This window comes from Schistocerca serialis, chromosome 8 (assembly GCF_023864345.2).
Source record: "Schistocerca serialis cubense isolate TAMUIC-IGC-003099 chromosome 8, iqSchSeri2.2, whole genome shotgun sequence".
Taxonomy (NCBI): domain Eukaryota; kingdom Metazoa; phylum Arthropoda; class Insecta; order Orthoptera; family Acrididae; genus Schistocerca; species Schistocerca serialis.
In genome coordinates, this window is record NC_064645.1 from 500,872,167 (window position 1) to 500,889,580 (window position 17,414).

At 38.2% G+C, this 17,414-nt stretch overlaps 1 protein-coding gene across 1 annotated transcript in view; it reads right to left on the minus strand.

Annotated features, from left to right (window-relative positions):
• Positions 1-17,414, minus strand: part of LOC126416206 (exportin-2) — a 165,315-nt gene that overhangs the window by 17,354 nt on the left and 130,547 nt on the right. The window contains exon 15 of the mRNA XM_050083798.1: positions 10,158-10,360. Coding sequence (XP_049939755.1) covers positions 10,158-10,360 — 203 coding nt within the window. The remainder of the gene's footprint in view (positions 1-10,157; positions 10,361-17,414) is intronic.

The window sequence follows — 17,414 nt, forward strand, 5'->3', positions numbered from 1 at the left end:
TTCATTGCTATGTATGTGCTGTGCTCAGTTTTTTCTACTAGTGCCATGAAAACTGCGGCGTTTCCTACTTTTTTTGCCAATTCTAGATGAGTCTCATAGAGCATCATGTTTAGGTGCTGTTTTTTCGAATAGAGCATCTTAATTTCATGTAGTAACCAATATCGTTCTGCAAATGATTTCGACTTTTGTGCCACTGTAGAACTGTTTTTAACCTTTACATTAATGTAACTTGGAATTAAATCGTTCTTTTTGCATGTTCTGTTGAATTTTATATGCTGTATCGTCTTATGGAGTCTCAGATGTATTTTCTTGAACCTGTTGTACACGTTGACAGGGAATGCTTGACCTACACACATAAACTAACACACAGAGTTGCAAACATCATAAAGAGACAGGGCTTCAAAATAGCATATAAGCCTGGGCAAACCCTTCAATCACACCTAAGCCAGCCAGCTACCAAGAGGGACAAATTCCAACAATCAGGAATATATAAACTTGAATGTCAAAGTTGTGATGCAGTATACATAGGCATGACATGCAGGAATTTTGAAACAAGATACAAAGAACATATCAGATGTTGGAAGTATGAAACAAACCATTCCACATTTGCAGAGCATTTAAAACACTACAACCATCATCCTACAAACATGGAACAAGAAATGAAAATAATGAGAATAAGCAACCATGACAAACATCTTATACAAATGCAAGAAAACTTCCACATCCAGAAAGCCATAGCAGAAAACAAACATGTGATAAATGAACAAACACACATCAGCACAGGCTCCCTACTACACTTAATAAAGGAAAGGATAACTTAAAAAAAAAAAATTATATACACACAAAATACAGACACACACACACACACACACACACACACACACACACACACACACACAGACCCCGCCCCCCCTCAAAAAAAAAAAAAAAAAAAAAAAAAGTAACACCAAAAACCAAAATACAGACAGACACACACACACAGCACAAAAAAGTATATATCACACCAAAACACACACACACATACACAGGAGAAAAACAAAAATAAATAAATAAATAAATACAATAAAATAAAATAAAATAAAATTAATACCACACCAAAACACACACACACACACACACACACACACACACACACACAAACGCACACACAAATGCGTACACGAACAGACCACAGATACTTCAATAGTTACACTCATAAGTTTGGCAGTAATATTCGATCTTTGGCGAAAACATTTGACAGTCGGCAACAGAAACCAAAACATTGCATAAAAACAAACGTTCAGTGCATAGTGCTGCGGAATGTGGAAAAACAGCAAATTGGCGCTCATAGGAAGAAGAACAACACCAAAAATGCAACAGGAGCGTAATATGTAAGAAACTCTCTACGCAACCTGTAACTACAGTTCAAAACATTACTACTTAATAGGAAATACCAACCACCAGAACTGTTTATAACCTATAGGCACAGTGACAAAAATGTAAATAAAATAGCTAACATATGTACATATTCCAGGCCACTGATGATGCCTTGCAGAAAATAAAGGCGAAACGCGTATGGCACTAAAATTGTGTTTTATTCAGTTGCTGTCAGACGGTCCATAAGTGAAATTTATCAATATACCGTAGTATTACGCGCAACTGAGGAGGACAGGACCACAAAAATTGAAGATGTTAAGTATTTTATTTTCTTTGTTATACATTACAGTCATTTTGTTTCAGGACACAAGATTTTCTGCATCATTTGTGTGCTGATTTAAGTACAGTTCTCTTTGACAATATGCCATGGAATGTTTAACTCAAAGAATACTGAGAACAATTTGCACTTGATTACTTGGTTACATAACACACTGTAACACATTTCCCCTAAATACACACAAATAACTAATTGTTCTTATGTTTTCCTATGTACTTATACAAAATTTTTGCACACATTGTTTAATGTAATTTTCAAGTTAACTAGTAATTGTGAAGTTGAATTTTCATTCTGTTTCTTTTTCAACTTAAATTTGTAATAACAGAAATGTATGGATACCCCAAAGAAATTACTACTGTAAAACATTATATAGAATTGCACCCTTGTTAAGATCAATTTTGAATTAACTGTGAAATAGGAAGCACTGATGATGCAGAGGGTGCAGCAAATTAGCTTGTGCACCAGAATGTTCAAGTTGGAGCAGTTGTAGTTGGTCTATGGAGCCAGAACATTTAATCTCCGAAGTCTGTTGTGGACTTTGTATGGAGTGAGTCATACACTTATTGTGGATGACTGAGCCAGTGCTCTGTGATAATCATTTCGGATATAAAATCCATCTGTATAGGTTTTGTATGAGTACAGTGATCGAATGGACAGTAGTGTGAATGGTGTGCATGATTTGTGATGTAAGGTGAGAAGAATAAAGAGCTATAGAATTGTGGAGATTTCCTGGGTAATCATATTCAATCGTGGTACTGCTGATCACTCCAAAAAAACTACTTAGGAGTTTAGGAGTGCATCTTTGTTACTCAGCACTATCCTGGTCTTGAATGTTTTAATCAGTTACTTCGACAAGGTTATGACCGATACGTCCTGGCAGATTAAAACTGTTTGCTAAACCGAGACTCGAACTTGGAACTTTTGCCTTTCATGGTCAAGTGCCCAGCCACTGAGCTACCCAAGCACAACTCATGATCTGTCCTCACGGCTTTACTTCTTCAAGTACCTTATCTCCTATCTTCCAAATTTCACAGATGCTCTCCTACAAAACTTACAAGACTACCACTCCAGGAAGAAAGTGTCTTGCAGAGAAATGGCTTAGCCACAGCCTGTGGAATGTCTCCAGAATTAAATTTTCACTCTGCAGTGGAGCATTCACAGATATTAAATTTCCTGGCAGATTAAAATTGTGTATGAGACCAAAGACTCAAACTCAGTATGATTGCCTTTTGCAGGCAAGTGCTCTACTGACTGAGCTACCCAATCACAACTAATGAGTCATCCTCTCAGATTTACTTTTGCCAGTACCTTGTCTTCTACCTTCCAAACTTGCCCACAAAATGCAAATGTCCCTAGTCAAGACTTGGTCTAGCACACAATTTTAATCTGCCAGGAGGTTTCAAATCAATGCACACTCTACTGCGGTGAGAAAATTTCATTCTGGAATGCTATGACTTCCCAAAATCATGCCCTGAAATGCAGTGCATTCTATATGACATTTTGCCCACCACATCTGAAATAGCTTTTAGTCAATCATCCCACCCACCCAGCATCTTCGATATATTGTCAGAACTTATGCTCTTTCTGCAGCCATTTTCCTACTCTATGGCTACTATCTACGTGACTGTCCTCACTTGACCTATGCACCGTCCTACCAGCACCAACACCCACTCTGTAACTGGTAAAATATATACTATCAAAGGGAGAGCCACTTGTAAAAAGGCACTCGTCACTTGCTGTCATGTAAACATTGTTTGGCCTTTTACACTGGAATGATTACCACCAAACTATCAGGGTGAATGGGCACAGGCAGAGTGTGTATACTGGTAACACACAATATCCTGTTGCAGAGCACACTTTATAATGCGACAGTTGTGACTTTGGTTCCTGTTTCACTTGCCACCTGGATTCTACCTCCTGACATCAGTTTCTCAGAACTTTGTAGGTAACAACTGGCATTACAACTTGTGCTTAGTTCTCGACACCCACCTGGCCTACATTTACATTAGTTTCTGTACTCTCAGCATTTCTTTTCAGTAACAAAAACTCCCTTCTCTCCCTTTTATTTTTCTATATCTTTTATTTTATTTTTATTTTTTATTTTTTTGCGATCTGTCTATTTTTCCCCATCCCTCTTACCTGTCTATCTGGTATAATACACTTATCTTTCCACTCTTATTGACTCTTGCATGGTCTTTATTCAATACTCTCTGTCTTGTTTATCATCCTATCCTCCACCATTAAGATCTCAGGTTTTCAGATCTTACCCAGTGCAGGCAGGCACCAACAGTCAGTCTTCCTATTTCATACCACCTAGAAAGTTTGACCTGACTCAGATTCTGGGCGACTTTTCCGTAATTCTCCCCATTTCATTCATCCCTCTTCCCTTCCCTTCAACCCTTCTGCCAGAAGAAGAAGCCACTGACTCCAAAGGTTTGTACATTTCCATATCTTTCATTTGTGTTTTATACTGCCACTGCTTGGTGATGAGATTTTTTTATCTATACACACTATATTATATTTTCAAGCATGTATTGTTTTGATTGTTCATGAAACATGGTTTACAATTCAACTTTCATTAATTTGATGAAATATGCCTCATCAATTACAAACTATCCTGTTAACCCCAGTACTGCCTACAGTATTTGTGTTAGCGAGTTTGAGATTAGTTTCAAATGCTCTGTTTAGACTGGTGTAATTACAATGTGACAATATTTTTGCTAGAAACAACGGACATAGGAATTATCTGTTTCAATACATTTGCATTATATTCAGAGAGCCAGTGCACTTAAGTGAACTCCACGCAAAGCTACTCAGATAGTATTTTCAATTGTGCAAATTTTTATGCTTACAGTGAAGGTGAGGAAAAAGTTAATGTATGTTTTGAGGTGGTTACATTATTTTAATAATTGGTAAAATAAATATACAGTAACCACTATCACCAAGTTAAAGCACAAGAAATAATTTAGTACACATAACTGAGTTAACTGAGATTTGAAGAATGGATTAGCTCTGCTACTTTAACCTTAGAGACATACATACACTACTACTAACAAACAGTCAGGATCACCATATTTCAATAATAAGCTTTTATGCCATTTTAGTTCAACAGAACTTTCAGAAAGGTTGAATAATGGTAAGTACTCCTTCTGTCTTGGCCAGGTACTGCCACAAACTTTGCTGAAGTAGAAGAAAAATGAACAGGAAGGAAGTGACTTTTTTTTAATGGCCATGGTTCAGTGTGTCATTATGTCTTCAGAAACACTTATTGTTTCAGAGAGTAGCAGGTTAAGTACTGCACAAAAGATACACATCTTCATTATTATTTCTCTCTGTAATCTGAACTGATTAACTGCACTTACTTTCTTGAGTAAAATGGTGTGATTAAAACAAATTACTGCAAGTAATTAAGTGAATCAAATGCACAATACTAACTGCCTGGATAGACATGAGTAGTTATTGGCATTGCAAGTAAAAATAGTTTATGGAGAGTTAGAAGTGAGGTTGCTTGCCGCATTACTGTGATAGCACAATGTAACGAAAAGAGAGGTCATTCCAGTTGATCCCCAACAGGAACACTTCGTCAAATAACATTACTTACACACAGGCAGAGCGAGCGAGCGAGTGAGCGAGAGAGAGAGAGAGAAGGCCTGTTTAGAACACACACTAAAAGAAGAAATAACTAATGAATATGTGCCTCACAGATTTTCTCCACATATCTTTACTGATCACTTAGAGCAGCAGTGCCTCACAACTACCACTTATTAGATTTAATCTTTCACTCATCAGATGAGTGTGGGTGATGTGAAACTGCCCAACATATTAGACTTACGTGCCAGCATGTTTAATTCTCAGCACAGTGGAGGATAAATTCTGGGAACAGACCCTAGGCTGTGGTTAAATGTTTCTATGTGATAACTTTTTTTTCTAAGAGTGCACGTCCAGGAAAGTTTGCGCAATAGCCTTTGATCACTTTCAAAGGTAGGAGAGGAGAACTGGAAGATTAATGCTGTCAAGTGTCACACCTAGATAGATGAAATAATAAGAGCCTTGATCATGAAAGCAGAAGTCCAGGTAAGATACCTGGATCTGCACATAATTTTAAACCACTGAGATGTTTCTACATCTACATCTACATTTATACTCAACAAGCCACCCAACGGTGTGTGGCGGAGGGCACTTTACGTGCCACTGTCATTACTTCCCTTTCCTGTTCCAGTCGCGTATGGTTCGCGGGAAGAACGACTGTCTGAAAGCCTCCGTGCGCGCTCGTATCTCTCTAATTTTACATTCGTGATCTCCTCGGGAGGTATAAGTAGGGGGAAGCAATATATTCGACACCTCATCCAGAAACGCACCCTCTCGAAACCTGGCGAGCAAGCTAAACCGCGATGCAGAGCGCCTCTCTTGCAGAGTCTGCCACTTGAGTTTGTTAAACATCTCCGTAACGCTATCACGGTTACCAAATAACCCTGTGACGAAACGCACCGGTCTTCTTTGGATCTTCTCTATCTCCTCCGTCAACCCGATCTGGTACGGATCCCACACTGATGAGCAATACTCAAGCATAGGTCGAACGAGTGTTTTGTAAGCCACCTCCTTTGTTGATGGACTACATTTTCTAAGGACTCTCCCAATGAACCTCAACCTGGTACCCGCCTTACCAACAATTAATTTTATATGATCATTCCACTTCAAATCGTTCCGCATGCATACTCCCAGATATTTTACAGAAGTAACTGCTACCAGTGTTTGTTCCGCTATCATATAATCATACAATAAAGGATCCTCCTTTCTATGTATTCGCAATACATTACATTTGTCTCATATTGACTAAAGAAACCAATTTAATACTATACAAAAAAGAAAAATTGCTTAAGAAAACCATAAAATCATGAAGGCAAAATGAATGGCCTCTTCATCAGTTATGAAACCAAAATAAGTTGGGGAAGGAGAGAAAGGATGGGCAGGTCATTAGGCCCTTAGGTTGAGTGAGATTCACCAGCTGGGTATTTAGAATTTCCCCCCTCTAAAGGTAGGTACTGTCATTTATAATGTGTACCACAGGCTGTTCCAACGTTACCCCCTGCATTGATGACCACGAACACCTACCATCTTACCTGTGGGTCAACGCCAGGTGGCCCTACTCCACCACACACACACACACACACACACACACACACACACACACACACACACACAAACACACACTTTGTTCCATCATGCACGCAAGCCACTGCCCACCTCTGCCACCAGGCACCTGGCCAAGGCCTATGACCATGCAAGCTACAACCTGACTGACCGACTGCCAAGTGTAAGCCTCTGCCAGGCACTTGAGTGCGATCTGAAGAGTAGCCTTACAGATGTAGAAGCTTGCCTACTTCTGCCCACAGGCACCCAGCTGCCCATACTTGGGCACCTAAGCTGGAAGAGCATGGTACAATATGGCTATGGATGCATGTTACTATACCTAATATGACTCCTATATACTCTTGATAGTTTCAAAAATGGGCTGGCCAAGTGTTCTGAGGGGTTTGTGTTAAAGCCCAAGCATAAAATAAATGTTCCATTTCACCACCAATGAACTGCGGTTTCCAGGTCACCTTTTGCAATACATGTAGCTCACGTTTGTTTCAAAATGCATACTTTACTTGGCAGAAATGAACATCAAAAATGGAATCAAACAAATCGAAATTTGTAACTTAATTCCACACTCTGCAATAGCACTGAGACATTTGATGCCTCTGAAGTACACATTTATTTACTTGATTCCATGTTTCGCACTAAATTTCACTTAGCGTTTCTTTAAGACACAATTAACATCATATGTTCTTGAAATAAACATAAAAAAGGTTATTATGTGTGCTTTAAAACACAATCAAATCATTCTGCATAATTACTGAATGTTGCTAAATTAATTAAATGGTTACTTACTATGGTACAAATCACAACAACAACGTTATGCTATGTTACTACTGTATGAGACAACTACTTCAGTTCACCCATCATCAGCAGTCACACGATGCACAGAACTATAACAGTTTGTACCTAAGTTCAGTGTATACATGGGTCTAGATAGCAATTTGATGGCTGTGGAGAATGGTCGTGTTCAAAATTCCACTGGAAATCAGAGACTGGTACCAGGTCTTCTAATTATGTTTCCATAGTGAAACATTACTTTCTTGTTCACTGAGTTTGTCAGTTTTTGACACAACATTGGTTTCTAAACCACCCAACACATAGGTGCCAGATGTCAGTCTTCCATCACTACAGTTCTAACAAATGTCTGATAATGACTAGGTTTATGTAACTAACTACAGTGCATTTTTGTTGGTCACAAACATGTTTTCTTCTCAAACAGTCTGATGTTGACAGGCTCACCTCAAATGTGTTACTGCTTAATATTACCATAAGCCAGTCTTACCGTTTTTAGTTTTAGCACAATAAATCAGCATTTAATTGATTCAACACAGTCACAGCAGTCACATTCAACAAACACTGCCAATCAGCATATTGCTAAATAAAATTTTGTGGTGACTTTACACAATTTATTTAGTAGGAATCAAAATATAAAAACATATCAATATCTTTCTGAAAAGAGACTGACTAAAACTGTATGTTGTTTGAGGCTCTCCAATATAACAGCAGTCTATAAGGGTCTCATGTGCAACATCAGCTACTGTTACATAAATTCCTCACTATTTCTACAAGGCAGATGCTCATGATCTTCAGATGTCTATTTGACGATAGTCAGCTGCTGTGGCAGAAAATTTTGTATGGCAGGTCACGTGAGAGGTGTGGGTGGACAGAAGAGGGGAGAGGCAGTAAATTCACTATAGATGATGTTGCCACCCAGACACCTCTGTTGGAGACCAACCAATTGATACTGCACTGGACAACTTCAGAAGACTGCCCTAAATTTTCAGACCCCTGTGAGTAAGATTGGTTGGTTGGTTGGTTGAAGGATTAAAGGGACCAAACTGCAGAGGTCATCGGTCCCTGTGAGTAAGAACTTCCAACTTAGTGCACAGCCTTGTCGTTCTGAATTGCGCAGCCCACTAATATGTTCACATGTAATCTCTCTCTTGATGGCTGCTGTAGCCTTAACAACACAATAAAGACAATCAAATGAAAACAGAGACAACATCAAAACTCACTAATATGTTAGATGGCTGATTTCTGAGATGATATACATCTTCCAGCATGTGGACACTGATCATATTTGCCTAGCAAAGGACAAAGTTCATTTGGTAGACGACTCAAGGTGCCAACTACCAAAAGCGAATTTGCTGCTTTTGCTTCCTTTTCCAAGTGCTAGAATTAGTTTGGAAATTCTAATATCATGGAGGTTGCAAACAAAGACACACAGAAATATATATTTGGGCTGCATAATATGAAGTAACATAATATTAGTACCACTGAATAAGTCCTAAGCATGGTATATTTGTCCTCTGCGCAGGAACAGCATCCTTTAAAACCATAAGCCATGATCCCAAGTAAAGCTTTACATTCGTGACGTACGCAATAGTGAACTTCAGTGACATGAGCATTAATATTAAGATTAAAGATCAGCAGCCAGCAAAAGCACAGTTGTATAAAGAAACGAAATAGGAACAAAAGTCAGAAAAGCTTTGGAAATTAGAATCTGAAATTACAAAACCAGAAGTTTAGAAGTGTAATCTGAAGTAGGAAGAGGTTCAAGAACCATAAATTTATAATAATAGGGAGGGAGAAAGGAAGGAAGGAAACTTAGGATTTAACATTCCATTCACACTGAGGTCATTAGACATGTGGCACAAACTCAGAATGGGAAAGGAAGTCAGTTGCGCTCAATGCGATTTACAGACATCAAGGAAAACCTAAATCTGGACGGTCAGACAAGAATTTGAATAGCCGTTCTTCAAATAACAGTCCAATGTTTTACGACAGCACAACCTGCTAAATTATGATCCTTCAGTTTCAAGTGCACTTTCTTTACTGCTGTCAGCAGGGTGCAGTTAATTGTTATGCATGTCAAAAGGAAAGCTAATAAAATTCTGACAATGAAGACTGGTATTTTATTTTAGTCAACACAGAACAAGAGTGACTATGGTACTGTTAGCATTCGTCACAAGTAACTGTGGCAACAACCACTGTCTTAGTCCAACACTGACCCAAGTCATGTTATGAGTTACAGTAATCTGTAACCATCCTAAGGAAGTTGACTTCCTGTACAATGGGAGACCAACATTTTTGTTTTATTTTTGTAGGCATTAGTAGACACGAGATAACAATACTTGATAAAACACTTGATGACGACGACAGCGATGAAGATGATGATGATAATCAGATGAAACATCACACCATAATGATTCTTACCTACTTGTATTCCAGTGGAATCACATTCAAGTGACTATGAACTACAAATGCATTTAAAGACAAGGTAAGCCTTTAAGTGCAAAGATAAGAAAATAAATTAACTTACCACTTTCTGGGTAGCAACTATTTGTGAACCACCCTGAGCAATGAATGCTCTCAGAAGTCCCACAAGTGGGTGAATATTTCCTGGGCGCTCCCACAGAACAGGTGCGAGCAGGCACGGGAACAGCAGCATATATGGTTCTGGGACACCAGACGTGTGCTGCTCCAACATCAGTGACAGCATTTGGAAGACATATGGCACAAACTCTAAAGGGAGAAATACGAAATAGTAAATTTCATTAGATGATTCAGCATTTCAAAAATAAGGTATTCTCTCAGTTTTACAGGCAACATAAATACATATCTGGTAAGTACTATTAACATCCTGTGAGAAATGACTTTTTTTAAGTTATAAAACATGTTTTCAAAGAATAAGTATGGCCACAAACTTCACGACAGTTTCTGTTTTCGGTACACTCAAGAGTAAAAGATGTTTTCAAAGTGTTCTGATGAATGTAACCAGAAGTATAGAAGATAAACATTTACATTATAACAAAGTCTATGTTAATCACATACAGTACCATCATGTAACACAATTTTATGACAGTTCTGGCAAAGTGGACAAAGTATCATTTTCTCCTACAGTTATATCAACACATCAACTTGTGTAATTACACATATTGTATATTTTAATGTATGCTTGTAAGCTATTTTTTGGAACTACTTTCAAAAAATTTATGAGACACTTTAAACAGGTTTCCAGAATGAGATTTTCACTCTGCAGCTGTGGCTAAGCCATGTCTCTGAAATATCCTTTCTTTCAGGAGTGCTAGTTCTGCAAGGTTCGCAGGAGAGGAGCTGTAAAGTTTGGAAGGTAGGAGACGAGGTATTGGCAGAAGTAAAGCTGTGAGGACAGGGCGTGAGTCGTGCTTGGGTAGCTCAGTTGGCAGAACATTTGCCCGCGAAAGGCAAAGGTCCTGAGTTCGAGTCTCGGTCCGGCATACAGTTTTAATCTGCCAGGGAGTTTCACTTTAAACAGGTAATGGAAGAGTTTCCTTTCACACAACAGATGATAGATTAGAATATTATTACAGTGCACAAACCTCTACTGATGTTTTTACCAATGAGGTGTTTTAAAGACAATAGACTCTAATGAATAGTGCTCACAAATAAACAAATACACTGTCCAGTCACATTTACGTGACCACCTGTCAAAAGCCTGCTTAGCCGCCTTTTGCAGTAGAGACTACTGCAAGAAATGCAGGAACAGAATAAATGAGGTTCTGGAAGGTACCAACAGAGACATGGAGCCATGCCAACTCCAGTGCCATGGCCAGCTGCACTAGGTCTATTGGTTGAAGATCCAAGGTGTGAACAGCCCGGTCAAGGTGGTCCCACAGGTACTCAACTGGATTTAAATCCAGGAAGCCTGGTGGATGGGAGTGTATGGTAAACTCATCCTGGTGCTCTTTGAACTATGCATGTACACTGTGAGCTCGGTGACACATTGAAGTGTCTTGCTGGTAGTTGCTATCGTGCTGTTTCAGAACCATGCACAATCTTGCCCTTTTGCATGTCAGCTAAATCGCTCCATTCCCATATTATGACAACAACTCCACTGTCCTTCATGTCCCCCGACATGCTTTATATACTCTCTACTGCTAGTGCTGCCACCTGTCATCTCTTACTCATTATTACATATTTACATCATTCGCAGGTGGTGCTCACATTAATGTGACTGGACCATGTAGTGTGATGCATTAAGTTATGGAGGACTTAGATTTATTTACTGTAACAGCCAACTCACCCAAAAAATAAATAAATAAATAATAAGACTAAGATTTGATGTCCTCCAACAACGATGTCATTAAACAGAACACTAGCTCAGAACACAAGGCAAAGACAGGGACCGAATTCAGTCACATCCTTTAAAAAGGAATCACATCTCATAGCTAATTTAGGAAAATTTTTAATCTGGATGGTTGGCTGAGGATTTCAATATCTCACCTCCCAAATATCAATCAAGTTCCTCAACTTCCGTACCGTGTCGAGTGGTCAGGTAGCTTTATATCTCAGAGTCTACATCGTACACTATATATTTCAATGCCACGAAATGCTAAAAATCCTGCTTGGCATGGGCAATACTGTCTCACATCATATGAGTATATTGACAGAACTGTAATTTCAAAGGACAGTCTTCACAAAATCATTAATAACAGAGAACGTGAAGGATATAATATTCCTATAGTATTTATAGAAAGAAGTGGTAATAAAAGTAAACCATAAAAATGATTAACATTCTGCCATATGCAATCAATATCATTTTAAGATTAAACACACACAGATGGAGAACAACTTTTAAAAATGTCTTACAGCATTACTACTGCACTTTGGACATCATAAGGCAACTTGAGACTACAGACAGCAGGTACAATTGGTTTCATGCAGCATTGCAATGCAGTCACTAGATAAATACTTCTCATTACTCAAGATCACTGCAAGGGATGAAAATACCCGGATCAAATACGACTCTTGCAGTTCTGTTAATATAGTAACACTGTGCAATAATGAGAAATCAAACACCGTGTGGTACAATCAAGCACTGGCCTTACACATACTTTTAACACTGAATTTACAATGAGACTTTTGAGATATCTTCTCCTAGCAGGGATCAGTGCAATACTACCAACTTACAGCACCTGAATCTGAATGGATGAACAAGGATTTGTATACTGCTCCTTGCAAATATGTGAGTCGACAGCTTTACCCAGTGCACCACCTCTCACAAACCGGCCACCAGAAGAGTTTCTAACAAACAGATCACAGCGTATCATTTTGAATGGAGAGAAGTCTTTAGATGTAAAATTACCTTAGGAGTGCCCCATGGGACTGTTATCAGACTATTACTTTTCACAATATAAAAAAATGACCTTGTAGATAGCATCAGAAGTTTCTTGAGGCTTTTGGCAGATGATGCTGTAGTATACAGAGAAGTCACAATGCTATAAAACTGTAACAAAATGCAAGATGACCTGGGGAGGAACTACTTGGTGCAGGAAGTGGCAACTGACTCTCAAATAAACAGATGTAGTGTATTGTGAATACATAGACAGAAATGTTCTTTACTGTATGATTACTCAATTGCAGGACAATCACTGGAAGCAGTTACTTCCATAAAATTTCTGTGACTATACATATGGAGTGATCTGAAATGGAATTATCACATACAATTAATCACAAGTAAGGCAGATACATTATAGATTCATTGGAGAAATCCTCAGGCCATGTAGTCCATCAACACAGAAAGTAGTTTACAAATCATTTGTTCAACCAATACTCGAATACTGTTCATCAGTACTGGATCTATACAAGATAGGAAACTGACAGGAAATAGAGAAGAGCCAAGAAGAGCATCATGTTTCATTACATGTTCTTTTAGTAAGGATGAATGTGTCACAAAGGTGATCAACCAACTCCAGTGGCAGACACTGCAAAAGAGGCTTTCTGCACAACTGTGTGGTTTATTGTTAAAGTTCCAAGAGCATACATTCCAAGAAGAGCCAACAAATATATTACTTTTCCTTACATATATCTCGCAAAAAGACCATGGAGATAAAATTGGAGAGATTGGAGTTGACACGGAGTCTTACCAGCAATTGTTCTTCCCATGAACTATTCATGACTGAAATGGGAAGGGTGAAAGTGACAGTGGTACACAGAGCATCCCCATCACACACTGCAAGGTGGCTTGCAGAGTGTACATGTAGATGTATATTTGGTATGATACACCATGTCATTAAGTGCTGCAAATGTGCAACATACTAGCACTGACTCCCACTATATTTTCAGAATGTTAATTTGCTACCTCTTCCTACAACAATTCAGAAAGCAAAATTGAGGGTTAAAAAAAAAAAAAAGTGAATGCTGCCAAAATTACAAAAGTATTACGTAAGTATTTCAAAAACCTAAACAACTGTTGTTTGATATCGCAACCAAAACACGCATACTTGACTCTTTCATTTAATGAAAATGAGTAGAAAATTTCTCTCCAAAAAATTATTTGTTCACATCATTCATTTAGAAGAGCCCCACATAAAAAACCACATACTGTCAAACATGTACCACATGTTGCCCTAAGCTATAAAATTGTGTGTTCATTGTCTTTCTAGACAGAAATAGTAATTAAATGGACAGAACTGAAGCCAAAAGTGAAGTTCATACATTTGTCAACATACACTGCAATGACCTGCAACCAATACATTACAAGTGCGGTAGTTGTGACAAAGTAGATATCAGCCAAACCGGCAGAAACTTTTATTACACAATACAAGGAACATATGTACAAACATAATAATAATAATAATAATAATAATAATAATAATAATACTACAGCATATGCTGAAACCACGGTCACAAATGCTCATACTGTGACGTATTCCGTCTGATTTCAAAATTTTACGTCACAAACACAAAAACATCTCACTTAATGTGCAGAAAGAAGATGAAATCTACACCAACATGAACAATGACTGTGAGAACCCCCTTAATGAACAATGTAAATTTGGAAATGGTATCTACACTGACATTTTTTTAAGACTTGCTGTAATTGAGTTAATCACAATTTGGTCCTTACTGTAAACCTCGGTCCTTATTCTAAAAGAGGTTTGCCGGTGATGACAATGTCTGCCACAGCCCACCTGATATCAACACAAACCCGCATTCACATTACACTGTAAGCTGATTGTCTGCCTGCTCTACAGCTACTGAATGCTGATGCACCACCAGCACAGCAAATGACTGCTGATATCACATTGGACACCCACCTCCTCATCATACCTACATTATTTTGCATATTTTTTGTCTCATCCTTCGCGCTTTCTGTAATTTTTTGGATTGCTCCTACTATTTTTCACATGTTGCTTCATTTTTAGACATAATTAAATAATATACTTTGTTCAGAAGCTATCCACTGCATTACATTTTCTTGCATTTTACAAAAATGATTATTACACATACGGTAATTCGCAACTGTATGAACCTGACGTCTGATGTGTAATCACTCCTAGTAAACACTGTTACCACCCCTTTCATCGAGGCCAAGATTTGTAGCTTTTATCCATTATTTATCACACATAATGTTGAACAGTTAATCTGATAATTGTATATCTTCTGCGTCCCTATGTATCAGCTATATTAGGTGTGGGCAAACAGCATCCTTCTAATGGTTTTTGCATGGCCCACCAAGACAGTCAGATATTTTACATCAAGACAATTGGAATTTTTACGTAAAAATTTATAGCTTTTATGAAATGCGACATTAACTAATGCATGCAATCATTTTAAAAGGTGTGGCCCTCTGCTAACCTCTGCTTCCACAGAGTGATGCCTGAGCCAAGGCTACAGCCCACCTGTGAGCTACAGGATTCTTTTCTAGGGATCAGAGACATAAAACATGGATACTATTTTCAAACTACCAAAAAAAATTTGTAAGAATAACAACTAAAAATAGTGGTTGAGGGATCACTGTAAATAACTATTTAAAAAACAGGTTATCTTTACTGCACCAAGGGAGTACATTGACCACCCTGCGGTGCATGCCAGGTAAAACATTAGTACGTATTTCACTAATAGTTGAACACATAATCACGGAAAGAGTGCCAGTTTTGCCAAACAAAAAAAATGAAAACAGTATTTTCTATCTGAGAAGAAATGTGCGATAAATTGCTCAAGCTAATGCAAAAGATCACAAAAATACATCTATCTAAAAAGGCGTATAAAACATACTTCCTAAGTATTAGATAGTCAAAGATTGTGCAGAGGACTCAGAGTAGAGGTTAACAACAAAAAGGGGACAACTAAAAATATGCCAAGATCTGTAGTGCATTATTGTAATTTCTTGTCATTCTCCTGAGCACAGCATCTCACTTGTAATGGAGGAACAGTGACCCAGTTTTCCAGATGGACTTAAGGGAGGACAGAGAGTGTGCACTGGAAAAAGTAGCATGTTTACAGGCATGGATTCAGTTCTTTGAGCAAACTGGGGGGACTGCAAGGAACATAGCAACATGTCCATGGCCTGTAAACAATTGTGGGTGTGTACACTGGAGCAGTCCAAACCCATGTTTTACAAGTTATCTGGTGCAAAAGAACATCAAACAATCAAGACCAAGCAAATGAGACAGTCCATTCGTTAAGGCACTGACTTCATATTCAGGAGGCTGGAGTTTGCTCAGTCCATCCATCCTGATTTAGGTTTTCTGAATAATTTCAGGCAAACGCCACAATGGATTGTTCAGTAATGTCATGGCCAACTATGTGTCCTATCTTTGTAAAAAACATATTTCTACATTCATTTGGTATGTATATAATGTGTGTCTATCGACCTGCACATCATCTTTGTTTTTAGGTATATTAGACTTAGTTATTTTCATTGTATTATGATGATAAATCCTATATCATTGTGAGATGATCACTGAATGAAACAAATAAAAAATGTAATTAGCTTGCTTTCTGTGTTTTTGCACTAAATTTATGTTCATGATCCACAAGTTCTGAAATGTAGTTTTATTTTTATTATGTATACACAATGATGTCTGTAAGGGTGCAAGTGGTTATCTGTTCCACTCAACAGAAATCTGAGTAAAACTGAAAGTTCAAAAGCTTAGTTAGATATCAAGAGCACCAGTCTCCTCAAAGGTAAAAGTGACTTATTTCAAGGAATAGATAAATTTCACTATAAGTAATTTTGCTAAATGAAGTGAGATTCGGAACAACCCGACGGTTTTCTTACTGACTTGCTGAGTCAGTAGTTGACAGTCACATTCAAACTTACCACATTGTCCAGTACTTAAGAGTTTAGAATGGTGCAATCCTGTTATTTGATTTTCAAATTCCAGATGGAACTGACATGACACTTTTGTGCTAGAACACCGACTGAAGTTTGGGGCAACAATTATACACTTGGCTTCAAACTGACTCAAAAAACAGCTCCCTGCTCAGGACTCGGTACCACTCATGATAGGAGCAACTGACTCATGTTCTACACCAGAGTTTGGACTATCTCCTATCATTCCCTAAAATGAGAAATATCCTCCTCATTATACTCCACTCCCTGCCAAAGTGGTATTCCGCTGTCCACCCAACCTACACAATATCACTGTCATCTCTATTCCACTCCTGATCCCAACCCTTTGCCCCACAGACTTATATCCCTGTAACAGACCTAGAAGCAAAGCCTATCCTATACATCCTCCCTCTACACCTACTCCACTCCCATCACAGGCACTTCTTACACCACCAAAGATGTGGCTACCTTTAAAAG